At 40.4% G+C, this 21,027-nt stretch overlaps 1 protein-coding gene across 4 annotated transcripts in view; it reads right to left on the bottom strand.

The window, feature by feature from the left end:
• Window positions 1-12,575: 12,575 nt before the first annotated feature.
• cfap20dc (CFAP20 domain containing) overlaps window positions 12,576-21,027 on the bottom strand; it is a 345,044-nt gene continuing 336,592 nt past the window's right edge. For 3 of the 4 annotated variants that reach the window (XM_069939547.1, XM_069939544.1, XM_069939545.1), the window contains 2 exons: window positions 19,639-19,742; window positions 12,834-15,704 (listed from right to left, as the gene is read on the bottom strand). In XM_069939547.1, coding sequence (XP_069795648.1) covers window positions 15,592-15,704; window positions 19,639-19,742 — 217 coding nt within the window. In that variant the 3' untranslated portion in view covers window positions 12,834-15,591. Of the gene's footprint in view, window positions 12,645-12,833; window positions 15,705-19,638; window positions 19,743-21,027 lie in introns of those variants that run through there. The other variant, XR_011357997.1, reaches the window with a different exon arrangement.

Here is a 21,027-nt window from a genome sequence, read left to right as displayed (position 1 = left end):
TTAATATATTTCTCTGGTGGGTTGAACCTCTGTAGTACTTTGAATAAATAATTCCATTCTACTGTGTCAAAGGCTTTCTCTGCGTCTAAGGCCACTGTTGGTGTCTTGTTTCCTTGTACTGTATGGATTAAGTTAATGAACTTACAGACATTGTCCGTTGTTCATCTTTTCTTAATAAATCCAGTTTGATCTAGTTTTACTATTTTTGGTACACAGTCTGTTTGCTAATAGTTTAGCTATTATCTTATAATCTGTGTTAAGTAGAGATATTGGTCTATACGATGCTGGTGTTAGTGTATCTTTCCCCATCTTTGGTATTACTGTAATTATTGCTGTTTTGCATGAATTTGGCATGTTTTGTGTTTCTTCAATCTGGTTAATTACTTCCAGGAGAGGAGGAATTAGTAAGTCTTTAAATGTTTTATAGAATTCTATTGGGAGTCCATCCTCTTCCGGCGTTTTATTGTTTGATAGTTTTTTAAATATATCCAGTATTTCCTCTATTTCAAATGGTTTTATTAATTTATTTTGCTCCTCTTGCAATTTCGGTAGTTCAATTTTAGCTAGAAACTCATCTATTTTGTCTTCTTTCCCTTCGTTCTCCGTTCGATATAGTTGCTTGTAGAATTCTTTGAAGTTTTCATTGATCTCCGTTGGGTTATATGTAATTTGTTTGTCCTTTTTCCTTGATGCCAATACCGTTCTTTTAGTTTGTTCTGTCTTAAGCTGCCAAGCTAGTATTTTGTGCGTTTTTTCTCCTAGCTCATAATACTTCTGTTTTGTCTTCATTATGTTCTTCTCCACCTTGTATATTTTATTTTTTTTGTCTGCCAATTCTCTTTTTGTTGTATCTTCCCTTATTGCTAATTCTTTTTCTGTACTTACTATTTCCCGATTGTAGTCCTTCTTCATCTTAGTTACATAACTTATTATCTGCCCTCTGATGAACACTTTCATTGCATCCCATAATATAAACTTATCTTTCACTGATTCCATATTTATTTCAAAGTACATTTTAATTTGTTGCTCAATGAATTCTCTAAAATCCTGTCTTTTAAGTAGCTGGAGTTTAATCTCCATCTATACGTCTCGGTGGGATGTCCTCCAGCTCGATTGCTAATAACAGGGGTGAGTGATCCGATAACCATCTAGCTTTATATTCCGTTTTCCTAACTCTCCCTTGGATGTGGGCTGACAACAGGAACAGGTCTATCCTTGAGTATGTTTTATGTCTACCCGAATAATATGAGTATTCCTTCTCCTTTGGGTGTTGTCTCCTCCATATATCCAAAAGTTGCATTTCCTGCATCGATTTAACCATAAATTTGGTTACTTTGTTCTTTCTGCTAGTCTTTTTTTCCAGTTTTATCCATCTTTGAGTCCAAATTAAGGTTAAAGTCCCCTCCTATCAGTATATTCCCCTGCGTATCAGCAACCTTCAAAAAGATATCTTGCATAAATTTTTGATCCTCTTCATTAGGTGCATATACATTGAGCAAATTCCAAAATTCTGAGTATATCTGACACTTTATCATTGCATACCTCCCTGCTGGATCTATTATGTCCTCCTCTATTTTGATTGGTACATTTTTATTGATTAATATAGCTACTCCTCTGGCTTTTGAATTATATGATGCTGCCATTACGTGCCCTACCCAGTCTCTCCTCAATTTCTTGTGTTCCACTTCAGTTAGATGTGTTTCTTGCACGAATGCTATATCAATTTTTTCTTTCTTCTGTAAATTTAACAGCCTCTTCCTTTTGATTTGGTAATGTATTCCATTAATATTTATAGTCATATAGTTCAACATGGCCATTTCATACTTTGTTTACCTTTCATTTCCGCTTCCTCATCACCACCTTTCCTCCTTATCCATTTCTGTTTTCTTTTTTTGAATACACTGTATGACAACACTTCTAAAACATAAAATATTTCCACTATTCCCACAACTAAAATTCCCTTAACCCCAAATGTTCCCCCCCCTCTCTGAGTTGCCTTGTCCCTTGCCGGGCAACCACATCTCCCCTCTCCATTTGGATTGCGAACCCGCTCGCAACCATCAACTGATTTCGCAGTGACTGTTATTCTCTCCCACCCAGCCCCCTCCAGAAAATATTTTTATCTTCACATATAACAAAGCTCGCCCTCTTAATTCCCCCCTTACTTCCTTTCTTCCCCTTCTTAGTTCTTACTTATACATTATTTTTCTTCTTTATATGAAGTTCGTTATCATTCTTGTTCTTGTTACATCTCTTTATCTCTCTGTCTGTTTTGCAGCCGTTCTGCAAATTCTCGTGCTTTCTCAGGATCAGAGAACAGTTTGCTTTGCTGCCCTGGGATAACTATTTTAAGCACTGCTGGATATCTTAACATAAATTTATAGCCTTTCTTCCATAGGATCGATTTTGCTGCATTAAACTCCTTCCTCTTCAAAACTTATGTCTGGGTAGAAAATTTTTTTTGACCTATGTATTCCAGTGGCTTTTTGTCTTCTGTCATTTTTTTCATTGCCTTCTCCAATATATTTTCTCTTGTCGTATTATCTCAGGAATTTTACTAGAATGGATCTTGGTTTTTGTTGTGGCTGTGGTTTAGGGGCTAAATGTTCTGTGTGCCCTTTCTATTTCCATTCCTTCCTGTAATTCTGGCATTCCTAGGACCCTGGGGGATCCATTCTTTTATAAATTCTTTAATATCTTTGCCTTCTTCATCTTCCTTAAGGCCCACTATCTTTATATTGTTTCTCGTATTATAGTTTTCCATTATATCCATCTTCTGAGCTAACAACTCCTGTTTCTTTTTTTTATCAGATTCTTCCAGTTTCCTTTTTAAGTCGTCCACTTCTATTTCTACGGTTCTTTCTCGTTCTTCCATCTTGTCTACTCTTTTCCATATTTCTTTCATGACCATCTCTAATCTACTCACTTTTTCATCTGTACGTTTTATTCTTCTTTTTATTTCACTAAATTCTCATGTCAGCCATTCTTTTAATGCTTCCATATATTTTTGAAATTTTTAAAAATCCATGTACTGTCCATTCCCTTCATCTTCCATTTCTCTGTGCAGAGCTTGATGCTCTCCCTCCTCTTCCCCCGTGTCCACTCCAGGACATGTGTCCTCTACCTCTCTTCCTTGTATCTGTGTCTCTTCTGACTTTCTTGTTGGGCTGTTTATCTCAGTTTGCTGGGTATTTTTAAAAAAAATTTTTTATTAATGGTGTCTTGATGTTGGTCCGCTTCCTCTGGGCTGGTCATCTGCTGAGTCTCTGATTTCCTTTTTTCATTCTCCTCCCTCCCGTTCCCATTATTTTCTATATCTTCCCGCTGGGAGCCCTGCTGTCAGGTCTTTCTCAGCTGTTCAAGCTGTGGAGTTCCACTCCACAGCTGGTCCCCCCTCCCGTCGGTGTTGTCTTAGTCGTGCGCATCGCGCACCTATGTTTGGCTCCGTGGGCCATCCTTGTAGTCCTGCGTTCGGTGGGTCGTGACCCTTTGGGGGTTTCCACTGACCTCCGGGATTGGGCTCCTCTTTCCACGGCGGGTCCCTGCTTCTTTGTTCAGGTAAGGCCTTCACCTTTCTCTTCCGACATCTTTCCTTTTTTTCCCATTGTTTTTGGCTTTTCTTTCTTTGGTGCCATTTCCTCCATACCTTTTTTTTTTTATTTCTTGTTGTTTGTGTGTCTGTGGCTTTGTTTTTTTAACTTTTTTCCTTCTTTTCTGGAGAGGGCTAGTATTCTCCTACCGGCCGCTACTCCATCACGTGACTCCTCCCTCCACCAGCTGGGAATGTTTGATGCATATTGTGGTAGGTAATTGACAATGAATTGGCAAAATTTTAAATAACCAAGACTGTTGCGTAGTAGTATGCTTAATAGCATCACTCCAATGGTCAGTGGGATGGTAGGTAAAGGGCTATTGGGGCAATAAGCTCTCATCAGCAATTGCTAGACTTGGGACGGTCTTATACAGCGAGTATAACCTACATTTTAAGTGGAAATTCTGGGGTCGTCTTATACACCCAGTCACTTTATATGCCAACATATACAGTACATCATTATCAAAGAGCTTTCTTTTTCAAATAATGTAAGTCTGAGTCAAGTTCTAGGCAGAGGGAACAGTTCTAGTTATCAGGTTAAAGAGAACAATGTCTGTAATTTACTAATTTCTGGTTTAGAGTTATTGGAAGATTTGAACTGAAGCAGTCAGATGATAATAACCATATAACCATATAACCACTTACAGCACAGAACAGGCCAGTTCGGCCCTACTAGTCCATGCCGTAGCAAATCCCCACCTTCCTAGTCCCACTGACCAGCACCCGGTCCATACCCCTCTAGTCCCCTCCTATCCATGTAACGATCCAGTCTTTCCTTAAATGTAACCAATGATCCCGCCTCGACCACGTCTGCCGGAAGCTCATTCCACATCACCACCACCCTCTGCGTAAAAAAATTTCCCCTCATGTTCCCCTTATAATTTTCCCCCTTCAATCTTGAACCATGTCCTCTAGTTTGAATCTCTCCCTTTCTTAATTGAAAAAGCCTATCCACATTTACTCTGTCTGTCCCTTTTAAAATCTTAAACACCTCTATCAAGTCCCCTCTCAATCTTCTACGCTCCAGAGAATAATAGAGTGCAAGTAGATTTAAAATGGCTTGGAGAAAGCTTTCCTCCTTGTTCCTACTCTTGATTCGGCTTCTAACAACTTCAGAAGATTCTGCAATCAAGGGCAGTTATATGTCTGGGCAGAAGGAAAATAATGTGTGCTCCACTCTCACTCCCACCCCTCACCCTCTCGAAATCCACATCAATGAACAGCTTGTTTCCTTCCTAGGCCTGCTTGATATTAGAAGCTATTGTGGCAAAGGTGGGTGATAACTTATCAGCCACAGCTTTCTGATCAGATAATAGAAAGCATTCCACTGGTGGAATTCAGGTTTCAGATTTATTGTCGGAGTACAAACATGACATCAAAAACAACCCTGAGATTCCTTTTTTCTGCAGGCATGGCAGAATTACCACTTTTACTTATTAGTAGTGTAAAAAATCTGTACACAGTGTACACATGAACAAATAAAGTCCTGTAAACAGATAACCAATATAAACTTAAATGAGTCCCTGATTGAGTTCATTATTGAGGAGTCTGATGGTGGAGGGGTAGCAACTGCTCATTTACCTGGTGGTGTGAGTCTTGTGGCACCGATACCTCTTTCCTAATGGCAGCAGCGAGAACAAAGTCTGTGCTGGGTGGTGTGGATGCTTGAAGATTGCTGTTGCTCTTCAACATCAGTGTTCCCTGTAGAGGTTCTCAAGAATGGGGAAGGTTTTGCCGTTGATGACCTGAATTGTGTCCACTACTTTTTGGAGGGCTTTATGCTCAGGGGTATTGGTGTCCCCATACCAGACCATGATGCAGCTGGCAGCAGACTTTCCACCACACATCTGGAGAAATTTGCCAGTGTTTCCAATGTCATACCAAACCTCTGCAAACTCCTAAGGAAGTTAGAGGCTTTCTTCACGATGCCATTGGTGTGTTAGGTCCAGGAAAGATCCTCCAAGATAGTGACTCCTATTATGGACCTTGGACAATTTTAATTTTGACTGAGGACCGGATTGAACCTACTTCAGGGGATTTGAAAGTTACTAGGAACTGTAGTAGCACTGGGCTACCACTAGGGAAATTTGACAGCTGTCCAAGCACGAGAACCATGTGCTGGAAGTCTGTGGGCTCACAGGAGAGCAAGCTTGCAGCTGTTAACCTCTCTCCGCCAATGGGGAGAGCTGGAAGCCCCGCTGGGAGTTAAAAAGCTCAACGCGCTGGTTTTGAGGAGGTTAGTCAGTGGATTGGACTGCAGGCAGTCAGACAGTCGGTCTGACTGTGTGCTCACCCGCCAGCTTCAGCAAGCCAGGTGCTGAGTTGCTTTGTTCACGGATACTCGCACTGCCGTCTGGAGCTTTATGTCAGTGAGCTCACCCAGTAGGTTCAGTGGAAAAGGAAGACTGAGCTACTTTGTCCATGGGTGCCAGCACTGTTGTCCTGACATTTTGGGGAACTCTGATACCCAGAGTGTGTGTGGAACTGACCAGTGCTTCTCCAGTCTCCTTTCAAGAAGAAGACTTTGTGTGAGAGGGGTTATGTGACCACCCAAGCCAGGGTGTCCAAAGGAGAGGACTTGCGTGACAGGTCATTTGTTAACCCTAAAGAGGGCTTTGAAAGACAGAAGGTCACTTGGAAACCCTAAGGAGAACTTCGGAGGCGTGAACCTCGTGTGGTGACTAGGAGATCAGTTTGAAAATTCCAAGGTGAAGGACGTAAAGGTGGTTGTTGCCACACTTGAAACTCAAGCAAATCTTGCCTTCTCCTGACAGGGTTGAAAGTCTATAGGGACCACAGTCATCTGGATACAGCCTCAAACTAAAAGACTAGTGGGCAAAGAAACAAATATTCCCAAACCTGGAGACCAGATTTGTCAGCAGTTCCTTCTTGACTGACCGATTTGGGGTTTTTTTTGCGGGAATTTTATTTGAATTTTTGAGGCATTTGAGCTTGGACTGTAATGGTCTGGGTTTTTTCCCCACATATGCTGGATAATAATCTCTATATGATTTACCATTAAGGCTTAAGCTCAGCTGTTAAGTTTATTGGGCTAATTCTATTGTTAATAAATTTGGTGTTAAACTTAACCCATTCGTTTATGTCTTTCAATTGCTGCTGGGGAGCATAACACTCCCAAGAACTTAAATGTGCTCACCCTCTCCACCTCTGATCCCCCAATGATCCCTGGATTGTATCCCTCTGGGTTTCCCTTCCTGAAGTCAATAATCAGCTCATTAGTTTCAGTGATATTGAGTGCGAGGTTGTTGTTGATGCACGACTCAGCCAAGTTTTCAATCTCCGTCCCTTATGCTGACTCATCACCTTTCTTTATACAACCCACTACTGTGGTATCCTCAGCAAATTTGTAGATGGTGTCCTTGTCGTACTGAGCCACACAACGATAGGTGTAAAGAGAGAGGGGTAAGAACACAGCCCTGTGGTGCTCCAGTACTGATAGGGATTGTGGAGGAGATGTTCCTACCAATCATCACTGATTGTGGTCTGGAGGTGAGGGAATCTATGATCCAATTACACAGTGGGGCTATTGAGTCCCAGTTCTTGGAATCTGCTGATCAGTTTTAAGGGGATGATGGTTAAATGTCGAACTGTAGTCGATAAAGAGCATCGTGATGAATGCATCTTTGCTGTCCAGATGTTCCAGGGCTTTGTGTAGAGCCAATGAGATGGCATCCGACGTAGACCTGTTACTATGATAGGTGAACCAGAATGAATCGATGTCTCTGCTCAGACAGGAGCTGACATGTTTCAACACCAGGCTTTCAACACACTTCATCACTGTTGACTTAAGCGCTACTGGTCGATAGTCATTCAGACAGGTTACTACACTCTTCATTCAGTGGGTTGATCAGCATCAGTGGGATAAAGAGAATGGTTGACGTATTGGTTTGGAACCCTTCATAGAACATCAAACACTGTGGCTTGTCCATCATGCTGCACTCTCATGAATAGATGCTCAAAGCTAAATTTTAGCCAATGACTCCTCTACCAAAGTCTGTTTGAACTATGTCACATATGAAACATCAGAGGATATCTGGATTATGTTATGGTATCATTGAAAGAATTTGCTACTGGATTTTAAATTTTATTCAATTTCAATTTTGACATACAGCACGGTAATAGGCCCTTTCAGCCCACAAGCCCGTGCTGCCCAATTATACCCAATTGATCGACAACACCCAGTACATTTTGAATGGTGGGAGGAAACCAGAGCACTTGGAGGAAACCCAGGGAAAACGTACAAACTCCTTACAGTCAGAGCTAGATTCGAATCCCGGACTGGATCACTATAACATCATTGCCCTAACCACTACACTAACCGTGCTGCCCTGTTGTATTATTCTGTAAAGGAAAACTGAAACAGAACAGCTTTTTTTTCTTTGCAGATCTGGATACAGTTCTTAGGTTTATTTTCTGTGAATGAAATTGCAGTCAGTTTGTATACAAATACTTTTAGGCAGATGCATTATATTGCATTCTTTTTGTAAAAATGTAATTAATTGTTTTGTGAGAATCCTTTCCTGTGTTTAGATTTTGATATAAACATATATTGAGGTAATACTGCTTCTAAAATAATAGCATTAACATTTTTCCAGAAATAAACAAAATATTTTTTTAGTTCTACTTAAGGATGTGGGCACGTATATCAATCAATATCCAAATTATTTACAAGGGTACATATCTAACAGTGCGGAACAAAATCAATTTATTTTCAGACTGAAAAGGATTATTATTGGATCAAGAATTTTACAGTGCCCAAAACATACAGAGCTGCAAGGAGGAAAAGGTTTCATTACTTGTCTTCAGAATGATAAGCGGAACAGCAACCCATCAAACATCAAAAGAAAGACAACACATTTATAGTTTATTAAAAGTTCTAAATTGGAATAAGAGAAGTCACTGAAAAAATATCCTGACCTTTTACATTGCATTCACTTTTCCAATACGTTTGAATTTTAAGCATTTGCATTTTTATTATTGGAGGTTTGTGTTTGTATGTTTCTTGCATTACAAATAGCATAATCCATATCAATGAAGACCACTCTAAAACCTTGTCTCAGATTTCCTCAAGTGTCAGCTCACATGCAGGTATCATAACAATAATGGATTTGTCTTTGACCAGGTGATGAGGCAATTTAATATTTACTGCCAGCTGAGGCATAGAAGCATTTCTTTTCAGAACCACTTGATGTCACTTTCTTCCTTGCCATGAGATTGCTATGTTGAGCACCTCGGCTCTGTCTGCGGCAACAATGTGGATATCCCAGTGACCACCCATTTAAAATTCTGCATCCCATCCCCTTTCTGCCATGCCTGTCCATGGTCTCATGCATTCCCAGACTGAGACTACCTGCAACAACACCTCATCTTCTGTCTGGGCATGCTCCAGCTGGATGGCATTAACATCACCTTCTCCAGTTTCCGTTAAATCCCCTACTCCCACCCCTGCTTGTTCCCCCTATTGTGTTTCCCCCAGCTCTGTCTGTCTCTTCCCTTTTCCCTCTGTCTCCTTTCACAGAGCCAAAATTCTCACCTTTCCTCTTATCATATCCTTTTGTTGGTCTAGACTCCTCATCCAGCCAATCTTCAGTCTTTATTCTGACACCTTCCTGTTCTTTGCTTGAAGATGGGCTCAGGTCTGAAATGTCGGTAATATATCTTTACTTCCTATGGAAGCTGTGAGACCGGCTGAGTTCCTCCAGCATTTCTGTGTGTGTTTTTACTTGCTATGAAGATTAGGTTAATCATTTTTCTCCAACTAAAATTTTAGCTTCTAATGCATTTTCTTAAAGTATAATAAGCAAGAGGAAATGCAATTAAGTAGTAATGGATGGATGCTAACTTAACACGTGTAAAGTTCTACTCTCTGGCCTGAGAGACAAGGCAGCAATTATTATTATATTTAAAATGTAGGCTGAGAAAGTTCTCTGGTTTGAAGGATATATTTTTAAATGGTTTTAATCACCTTGGAATCTGAGCAAATTCAGTTCCAGCACTTTGAAATCAACTTTTTAATTGCAGATCATTTAAAATTTTTCCATATGTATACCAATGAAACCTAATGACTTCAAAATTACACTGTGGATTCAAAACTATTTCACACCAGGGGAAAATCTTACAAAGAATTTTACACCAGGCCAGGTTATGCTGATGGCTTGCCAGCAGTTCCACAAAGAAACAGAGATAGCTAGAGCACATTAGCATGTTCTGGATTTCTGCACTTTGGTACCTTAGCATGGAAGTATTTAACATGCTGGAAGTCAGATGTGAATTCAATTCCTTCTTACTCTGTTTTTGGAGTCCCACAGCTGGTGCATCTAGCACGGTCCCATTCATATGAAAGGGGTCAATATCCTTCACAGAAAGGTATATGATTTCTTTACAGTGCATTTAAATTATTGTTAATTAATTTACACATGTTGACTATGTTGTAAGTGAATTTATTACTTTTAGTTCTCCAATTATTTATTAATATTTAATTATTTAAACTATTTTCCAATTGTTTGATAGAAATAGGTCTGATCAGCTGATAGGTCATCAGGATTGTCTGCGGAGCATGGCTTTAGTTTCCAGTGTTCACTGTTCACTATCGATTCCACTTTGCAGAATGTCTGCAGTCATGAAGACGGACCTGTATAGGCACAGAAGCTAAGTGTGACTGTGGCTATCCCATGAAAGCCAAATGACCATTTAGGACCATATAACATGGTGCCTTATCACATTATCAAATGACCTTTGCACATATGAATTATGTTATGCATAATAAAACTTCAACACCGTGAGCAGGAAAGGGCTTTGGCAAATACTAGAGCGCATTGGATGTCCCCCAAAGTTCCTCAACATGGTTATCCAACTGCACGAAAACCAACAAGGTCGGGTCAGATACAGCAATGAGCTCTCTGAAGCCTTCTCCATTAACAATAGCGTGAAGCAAGGCTGTGTTCTCGCACCAACCCTCTTTTCAATCTTCTTCAGCATGATGCTGAACCAAGCCATGAAAGACCTCAACAATGAAGACGCTGTTTACATCCGGTACCGCACGGATGGCAGTCTCTTCAATCTGAGGCACCTGCAAGCTCACACCAAGACACAAGAGCAACTTGTCCGTGAACTACTCTTTGCAGACGATGCCGCTTTAGTTGCCCATTCAGAGCCAGCTCTTCAGCGCTTGACGTCCTGCTTTGCGGAAACTGCCAAAATGTTTGGCCTGGAAGTCAGCCTGAAGAAAACTGAGGTCCTCCATCAGCCAGCTCCCCACCATGACTACCAGCCCCCCCACATCTCCATCGGGCACACAAAACTCAAAACGGTCAACCAGTTTACCTATCTTGGCTGCACCATTTCATCAGATGCAAGGATCGACAACGAGATAGACAACAGACTCGCCAAGGCAAATAGCGCCTTTGGAAGACTACACAAAAGAGTCTGGAAAAACAACCAACTGAAAAACCTCACAAAGATAAGCGTATACAGAGCCGTTGTCATACCCACACTCCTGTTCGGCTCCGAATCATGGGTCCTCTACCGACATCACAAACGGCTCCTAGAACGCTTCCACCAGCGTTGTCTCCGCTCCATCCTCAACATTCATTGGAGCGACTTCATCCCTAACATCGAAGTACTCGAGATGGCAGAGGCTGACAGCATCGAATCCACGCTGCTGAAGATCCAACTGCGCTGGGTAGGTCACGACTCCAGAATGGAGGACCATTGCCTTCTCAAGATCGTGTTATATGGCGAGCTCTCCACTGGCCACCGTGACAGAGGTGCACCAAAGAAGAGGTACAAGGACTGCCTAAAGAAATCTCTTGGTGCCTGCCACATTGACCACTGCCAGTGGGCTGATATCGCCTCAAACCGTGCATCTTGACGCCTCACAGTTTGGCGGGCAGCAACCTCCTTTGAAGAAGACCGCAGAGCCCACCTCACTGACAAAAGACAAAGGAGGAAAAACCCAACACCCAAATCCAACCAACCAATTTTCCCCTGCAACCGCTGCAACCATGTCTGCCTGTCCCGCATCGGACTTGTCAGCCACAAACGAGCCTGCAGCTGACGTGGATATTTTACCCCCTCCAAAAATCTCCGTCCATGAAGCCAAGCCAAAGAAAGAAAAGAAAAAAAAAGATCTCTTGTTTCTTTGTAAGACAATGTCATTAGTTTTAACAAAATGTAAACGTCATGATTATGATCTACTCATCATTACAGCAGCAGTGAGGTCATGGACCCTACAGACATTACAGAGGAGTGAACAGTGAACACTGGAAACTAAAGCCATGCTCCACAGACAATCCTGATGACCTATCAGCTGATCAGACCTATTTCTATCAGACAATTGGAAAATAGTTTAAATAATTAAATACTCTTTTAAATATTAATAAATAATTGGAGAACTAAAAGTAATAAATTCACTTACAACACAGTCATGGGGCAAATATGGGTGGATAAATCCTCAGAATTTGACAAGGTATTCCCTTGGAACTTGAAGGAACCTAGTGTAGAAATTACAGGGTCCTTGGTAGAGGTTTTTAAAACATCCTTGGGTGAGGTGTTCAAGATTTGGAGGATATCCACTGTTGATCCATTGTTTAAGGAAGGTTCTAAGATTAATCCAGGAAATTGTAGGCCACTGAGCCTGACATTAGCATTGGGTAATTTATTGGAATATATCTTAAGAGACAGGGTATATAAATATTACAGGGACTGATTATGGATAGTCAACATGGCTTTGGTGTGGTAAGTCATGTCTAACTGATCTTATAGTTTTTTTTTGAGGTGACCAGAAAAGTTTATGATGTAAAGACCATGGATGTTGTCTACAAGGCCTTTAGTAAGGCCTTTGACACATCCTGCATGGGAGGTTGGTCAAAAAGGTTCATTTACTCAGTATTCAGGATGAGGCATAAATTATCTTTAGCACTGTCAATATTTCAAGACACACTGATCAGAATAGTGTACTTACCAGCATTCACTCCACCAATACATTGCCCTGGCTTGGTGTTCAAAATAATGTTGAGAATACACGAAAGAGCTGGCGAAATAATGGAAATAATCACAGTTACTACCTCCAATATTCTATCGGTTTTAGTTGACCTTCTGATGCCATAAATGCAGAGCCTATATTGGTTGTGGGGAGGAAGAAATCGGGTTGTAGCAGCCACCATAAACCAGTGGTAAAGATTCTACCATCATTTATCAGTGGTCAAGTTCTGCATCAATTAAGTACACACCTATTCATACAGATTTTTATTTGAAGCCAACAATATTATGAAACCCAAGCCATCAATTAAATTGGAATCTGACTTCTTATCTACTTGAAGTAATTAAACAGTGCTTTTATTGGACGTTTCTATTTGTCATCTAAAATTACCCTTAAATTTGCTAATTTTACACAAAAAACAAAATTTAACACTTAGTTTGGACTTCAATGCTTTGACATTGAAATGACCCCTCAAATTCCACCATTCATATTGGAGCAGAAGTTACAAGGGGAAAATTCAACACTTTGAATTGCGTGTGACAAAACTTATTAGCTTCTCAGTGATGCAAAATACAATCCATGTGATTACTCCTGTGATTGAAAGTTGGGAGTTTTATTGCTGTTTCCCAGGTTGACTGTCACCAATTTTTAGAAGCAGTTTGTAACACAGATACTGGGTTGGCTAAGCTACTCATCAGATGAAGTGCCACCATGAATGCTGTCACTGAATTGCCTGTGTTATGTACAGGACTAACTAGCTACAAAGTGTTTATGCCATCAAATTACTAGAAAGAATGAATAAGAAGGCATTACTGCGATTGGTCTAAAAAAGATGTGGTTTAACACCAATCAAAAACAGAATAATATGAACTGCAGCATCCTATCATGAGAGAAAACATTAAGGGACTTAAAAAAGATAACACACTTTTCTGAAACTATTGTTACATTGAGATACTCTCTGCAATTACTCTAAAAACACGAGGTTAAAATGTAATTGTTAATCATAATTTATTTAACCATGCAAGGTCCTTATTCACACTTGTAATTAATTTTAAATTTACCTCTGCAAATGACAGATGTCAGCATCAAGACTGTTTTCTTTATTTACAGCACCGACTTTAACCTGTTGCCCAAAACATGTTAAGAAATATTTACTTTTGGTAGATATAGAACAAAATAAGGAGTAAAGCTTAATTAGAAAGAAAAGTGAAGCTTTCCAAGTAGCTCTACATTTTTCACACAGGTCACTTAAGCTCTCCATCAAAAGACATTCCTTTACACGACTGCCTTGCCTTCTGCAGACTATTTTTACACTAAGGGAATAAGGTTAAACCAATACATAGAAAAAAATTAAGACAAATTAAAAAGCATATTGAGGAAGAAGACTAGACATAAAACAAAAAGGGAACCTTAAAATTTGAGTGACGTCAAGGGAAGTTGAATGACCTCAAACATATGAAGTTGAAAGTCAATGAAGAGAAGACGCTCTGTAAAAAGGTTTATTAACATTTTTTATGAAAGGTTTCACTCTACTGCGAAGAATCAGAAAGCAGAAAATGTCAGGATCTGATACTCACAATCTGCTCAAAGGCCAATACTGGTGCAATGTCATCAACCTGAACCAAGTCTCCAGTTTATCCCACCATTCCCTGCTGAATATTTCAAGTGTTTTCTGTTTTTCTTCCACTGAATCCCAGATTACCTGCTGATTGTTGGGTGAAGTGGCGCCGGTCCACATTGGCCCAGCATTTCAGTCAATGCTCAAGCATATCATGAATGAGATTTTGTGATATGGCAGGAAAATTCAGTCTGTGTTTATACAATTAGATTCTCTCTCCATAATGTGTTTGAAGACTTGCCTTGGCACACAGCAGGCCAAATTTCTCTATCACCTGTCTTGGTGAGCCGGATTTTGGCATTAAATTGGTTTCTGCAACTCACTGGTTTTATGCAGATGAAGTTAAAGTGATGAGGCTTGTGAAATATCTTCCAGCATTGCCCATTTCTCAGGCCTTGCTATCAACAAAAATTCAAGTGATCAAACAGTATTTACTGAATCAGAGATGGAGCCTCAACACGTTACTCCTCAAATATACTCACTCATTAAGTATGACGAGGAGAACTGGTGCTGCAAGACTTGCTTTGAAACTTCTACTTGAAAAAATTGTGAAAACCAACTACATTTTAGTAATGTGGAAGATAATTGTTCAGTTAGTGTTTTACCATCTGAAAGTTTTCCTTTAAAATATAGCGTCAAATATACACCCAAGAGTCATTGTATTTCAACAAAATTGTTCTTCTGAAATATGTGTCTACAGAAGCCAAACATTCCTTTGTTGGGATGTTTCCCTTAGTTCTTCTTACACTGATGTTAGCAGCTCCAATATAAGCAGAACCTCATGTTAGGTATGCACTGTATCAATGAGCGTTTGGAAAAACTGCACACAGAATTGCATAGAAATTTTATCCTGCTTGATGCTGCTAAACAAATTATGATCCCGCCTCTGAATTTTATTCCATTGGGGCACCAATGTGTTACCAACAAGTGATGGAATTCCAAGGCAAATACCCATTTATTCTAACAAATAATGTCTGCAACGTTCATTTATAAATTTGATAATTTAACAATGGTAATAAATCATTATCTTGTTCATCCTATTTTTCAAACAATTCAATATAAAGAATAGTTCATACCAAACAGCTCAAACACAGAATATACAAATATGCATTTGACATCATAGGTAGAAAAATAAAAGTATAGAACAATGGAATTTGTCCAGCTCCAATGTTTGCTAACCGAAGCAGGGCACTTTTCCTGAGGTGTTGCTGCAGTTCTAAGATGATGAATACCTTAATTTCTTTAACACTCAGCCTCCTGATCGGAGTATTTCTATTCTACAGTGATTGACAGGACAGAAACAAACATGCTCTTTCAGTCCAAGAAAATTCCAGGCAGTTGCCATGCAACTGTGATACTTCAAAGGCTTCAATTTGCGAATCATGCCAGTTCATAGTATTTTCCCGTTTTTGGATCAAAGTAACAATTCAAACAGGGATCATATAACAAATCCAGCACTTCATCCTGATCTTCTGTACCGCTGGCCAAGTCATCTGTCAAATATAACACAAAGGTATGATGAGGCATATGAAAGGGTCACATTCCTCAGGGAAAGTCTCTCCCTCAATACCATGTGCAACTCTTACACTTTTGGCAAAAGCATGAAATAAATACCCAGGAGTGAAAACTTGTTTGCTTGAAAAGCATCAGACGAGTAGGGACAATATGTCAAATACTACTGATGCTAACAATTCAGAAAAAGTATATATTGCCTTACATTCTCCGAATAATTTTTGAGATTCAACAAAAGTAGCAATTTCAAATATTAGGCCACCCTAGAAGATGGGGTTGGCTCAGCACTTCCATTCAATATATTTCAAATAAAGTTTATGCAAAATATTACAAATCATGTTACAAGGCAGTTCAGGATACAATCGTGTATCCTTAATATTTGCACAGAGGTGCAAATATATCAACAGCAATTCAAGTAAACTGAACTAATTAGCAAATAATTATTCGTGTATGAAATTATGCACAAACCATTAAACTTTAAGAAATATTTATGGCAAACTAAACCATTCTAATTTGAACAAATCAGGACAGGAGATGATGCAGGTGCCAATATGCTTAAAAGCCAAGATAGGCTGAAATTAAAATTTTGCCAGACCATGCTTCTCAGAAGCACTAAGATTGTATCATTTGATTTCTATCGTACGTTTAAAGGCCATTGTGCAAACTGGAGCACTTTTATGGTTACAATGAAGGAGGAATTTACATTGCAGCTACTGATCTGGACCAAATCACTGCAGCTCAGTCTCCAGCCAGCTAGAACCTTGGATAAGCTATTCCATTCAGCCAGCCTGGCTGGAATTTTGATGATCCTGTTTAGCTTTTGAATGTACAGATTTATACATGCATATGATTATTTCTTAAAATCTAAGCAAATAAATGTGCATCTTGCAGGGATGAGAAATTTCTCAATTCCTTCACATTTAAATTGAAATTCAACTAGGTTTTACAATTCAATGAATTTATATACAAAACAAAGCTACTGGTACTCATTAAAGGTAAAGGTTCCATTATTGTCACATAATTCTACATTTAGAATGTAACATTCATGAAATTCTTTAACTTTTGTCTACCTTAAGGCAGCCAGAGAGTTTCCACTTGGTCCAGCACCCCTCACAGAAACCTACAGCACTTGGTGTTCCTAGGCGATCTCCCCTCCAAATACTGACCAGGCCTGGGTCTGTTTAGCTTCCAAGATTAGACAATCCCAGGTTAACTAGGTGCTGCAAAAAAGCCTCATTCAAAGGGCTCAGTACTAGCTAGAAGTGCAGATGCTGAAATCTTGAACAAATAAATTTGAGTCAGCATCCATGGAGAGAAATCATTAGCTAACATTTCAGGTTCCAGTCATTGACTGTCCAATTCTCTCCAAAGATGCTGGCTGACTTGCTAAGTCCCCCCAATTCAATTTGGATTCATTCTGATTGTTTACTGAACTTCCTTCAGTTTCTAAATTGAAATTTCTTATTATAATGCCAAGCATGTGGTGTAGCCATATCCTAAGAAAATCAATTTGATCTTTAAGATTAACATTTTGTATTTGTAAATCTCTGACCAATTTAAGAGCATTCCAATTAACCATTTCTAATTGCAGAGGTTGGGTCATATTCTGAGATTAAATGCTGAAGTTTAAAAGAAAGGACAAAGAATTTGAAAATAGGATATTGCTTTAAAGAAAAATAACACAATGGAGCCTATCCATAGATTCCTGGACTTCACAATCTAGACTTTAGAGGCCAGGCTTAAACTGTTACTCAGGTAATACAATGGCTTACAATGGATGGAAGCTGAACTGTGAAGTAAGATTATTTCTGTTGATTTGGATTTTCTCCCAATATCCGATGTTCTGTATAAAATCAGCCGCTAAATCATGGAAAGGATCAGATGGAGTCACAGGGCTACTCTTACTGCCTAGTTGTAATGCTGATGGCATTTAATAGCCTGTTAAATGGACCAATGTGGTTTTTTGTAACATGCTGAAACAAGATGCGAGGCTTATGTTTGGCAGAGGAGCATGAGGGGTTGTGGACATGGGAAGATTAGCGAACCAGCTCCGGCATCAGAGCAGGAGAACAGCTTCCCCCAATGAGAAAGAGAAGCCTGAGGAATGACACTACAGGAAAGGTGACCATGGCAGCGGACCAGTGAGGGGCTCAACAGCAAAAGGACCCAGACAGACCGTGGGCTTCTAGAGACTGGCTCGTAGGAACCAGGTATCAGGACCAGGAATTGAGAGGATACCAAGGGCAAGGCGGCCTCCTGACAGGACCTTGGATGTTGAAAGCTTCCTGATTGTATCAGATCTGCGAGCTTGGGTTTGATAAAGAACTGGACAGGGACTGTGGAGCTGCAAAGACAGCTGGAGTGCTGGATGTGATTCCGTGGACACCTGGTATCTCTGAAGGGATGCTGGGCCATGCTAGTGGGACCTCTTGGTGTACCTTTATAGAAGGCAAAAGTTGACAAATTTTGAGAATTATTACATTTTGTGTATTGGTACATGACAATAAAGGAGACTTTATACAGGTACAGGTACACGATCCTTTATCCGGAACCCTTGGGGGACAATGGGTTCTGAATTTCATATTTTTCCGGATTTCGGAAAGCCAGATTTAAGCCCACCCGAAATATGCTGCCATATTCACCCCCGCTGCCTATCGCCCGCCAGACTCGCACTGCCAGTCTCCCCTCTTCCCCACTCGACTTGTGCTGCCGGTCTCCCCACCCCCACCCCGCTTATCCACCCGCCCTGCGCTGCCGGTCTCTCCCACTTGCCCGTCCGACTCACGCTGCCGGTCTCTCTCCCCCTCGCCCACCTGACTCGTGCTGCCGGTTTCTCCCACTCACCCACACGACTCGTGCTGCTGGTCTCTCCCCCTCGCCCGCCCGACTCACGCTGCTGTCTCTCTCCCCACTTGCCGGATTTTGGAGCTTTCCGGATTTTAGATGTCTGGATGAAGGATCGTGTACCTGTATCACTTAATGTCAACATTTTGGTCAAAATGCAATACATGCATTAAATCTGCCATAAGAATATTGTACATTTGACATAAATGAGGTTATGTCATAAATGAAAGCCCAGACTTCATAGATAACGCACCCAATATATATGAAGAATTCATATAAAATTCCACTTCAAGTTAAGGCGATTCTCTTTGGTATGACTACATGTATCTTCTTTTAAGTTTTCTAGATCAGATGGTGATTGGGACTTTTAAGGTCTTGACATTGGTATTATTCTGACAATGCTGTTAGGCAGGGATGTCTGGGATACAGACAGTGACCATGAAAGGAAGTCCATGTTTATTTAGTGTGTGACACAATGGGGAACAACACGACAGTGTTCCCATGGCTACTCCTGAGTTTTCAGCCCTATAAATTCAGCCAAATTTCATGTCCTATTTTTCTTTTCTTTTTGCATGTCTGAATGCAACTGATTATTTTGAAAGAAATTCTAAACATTGAGACATCTATCATTCAAGGAAATGAAGAGAAATAATTTGTAATTCATTAAGATTAAATCTATATTCAATCTCCTGTTAAATTTTTCATCTTTCAGTCTAAAACTATTTCAAAGAAGTTGGAATTGATAAATAAGCAAAAGAAAGGTCAGAGAACTCAGCGTTTCAAATGTAATATCACAACATTTTATATTTTAATCTTCTTTAGTGAAATTTATATTCAATAGAAGTTCCCACATTTTCTGAATAACACTCTCAGAATACATGAATACCCTGCTTTATAAAAAGCAAAATGTTTAAATATCATTGATTGAAGTCCGGCAATGGTTTATATAATTATCATTCATCTATTGAAAATTATTACAAATCCTGAGACACTTTGTACAGTCCCATTGATATATGTTTTGTGACTTTTTGTTCTGCTAAATCATTGAACATAAGTAGGAAACTCTCATACTTAAATCCTGAAGAGCAGATGGTTGTCTGGGTGATGTATTTTTTTGATCTTTCATCTGTTCACTGGGTAGAAAGATGGGAGGGCTGAAAACATTACCCCAGTCCCTGTAAAACATGAAAAAAGATTGTATTAAAATAGAAGTTCAATGAAAGATACATTTGGACATCTTAAGATGTCGGAAAATCTGATATTTGCTGGCATTTCTGGAAAAATGGATGCAACACATTTTCACTTGGACACTGAAATTTACCACAGGAAATAAGTTTGACTAATATCGTGCAAATGATAAACTTGTGGACAAATTTACCAGTCAAGCAGCATCTGTAGAGACAATGGGATGCTTGATGTTTTTGGGTCAAGACCCTGCATTTGGATTGAGAGGAGACAGAGAAGATAGACAATTTTCTTTCTTTGGCTTGGCTTCGCGGACGAAGATTTATGGAGGGGGTAAAAAGTCCACGTCAGCTGCAGGCTCGTTTGTGGCTGACAAGTCCGATGCGGGACAGGCAGACACGGTTGCAGCGGCTGCAGGGGAAAATTGGTTGGTTGGGGTTGGGTGTTGGGTTTTTCCTCCTTTGCCTTTTGTCAGTGAGGTGGGCTCTGCGGTCTTCTTCAAAGGAGGTTGCTGCCCGCCAAACTGTGAGGCGCCAAGATGCACAGTTTGAGGCGATATCAGCCCACTGGCGGTGGTCAATGTGGCAGGCACCAAGAGATTTCTTTAGGCAGTCCTTGTACCTTTTCTTTCGTGCACCTCTGTCACGGTGGCCAGTGGAGAGCTCGCCATATAACACGATCTTGGGAAGGCGATGGTCCTCCATTCTGGAGACGTGACCCACCCAGCGCAGCTGGATCTTCAGCAGCGTGGACTCGATGCTGTCGACCTCTGCCATCTCGAGTACTTCGACGTTAGGGATGAAGTCGCTCCAATGGATGTTGAGGATGGAGCGGAGACAACGCTGGTGGAAGCGTTCTAGGAGCCGAAGGTGATGCCGGTAGAGGACCCATGATTCGGAGCCGAACAGGAGTGTGGGTATGACAACGGCTCTGTATACGCTTATCTTTGTGAGGTTTTTCAGTTGGTTGTTTTTCCAGACTCTTTTGTGTAGTCTTCCAAAGGCGCTATTTGCCTTGGCGAGTCTGTTGTCTATCTCATTGTCGATCCTTGCATCTGATGAAATGGTGCAGCTGCGATAGGTAAACTGATTGACCGTTTTGAGTTTTGTGTGCCCAATGGAGATGTGGGGGGGCTGGTAGTCATGGTGGGGAGCTGGCTGATGGAGGACCTCAGTTTTCTTCAGGCTGACTTCCAGGCCAAACATTTTGGCAGTTTCCGCAAAGCAGAACGTCAAGCGCTGAAGAGCTGGCTCTGAATGGGCAACTAAAGCGGCA

The sequence above is a fragment of the Narcine bancroftii genome, chromosome 5 (genome assembly GCF_036971445.1).
Source record: "Narcine bancroftii isolate sNarBan1 chromosome 5, sNarBan1.hap1, whole genome shotgun sequence".
Classification (NCBI taxonomy): domain Eukaryota; kingdom Metazoa; phylum Chordata; class Chondrichthyes; order Torpediniformes; family Narcinidae; genus Narcine; species Narcine bancroftii.
Note: the sequence above shows the minus strand (reverse complement) of the source record. Positions and strands in the feature narration are given on the sequence as shown.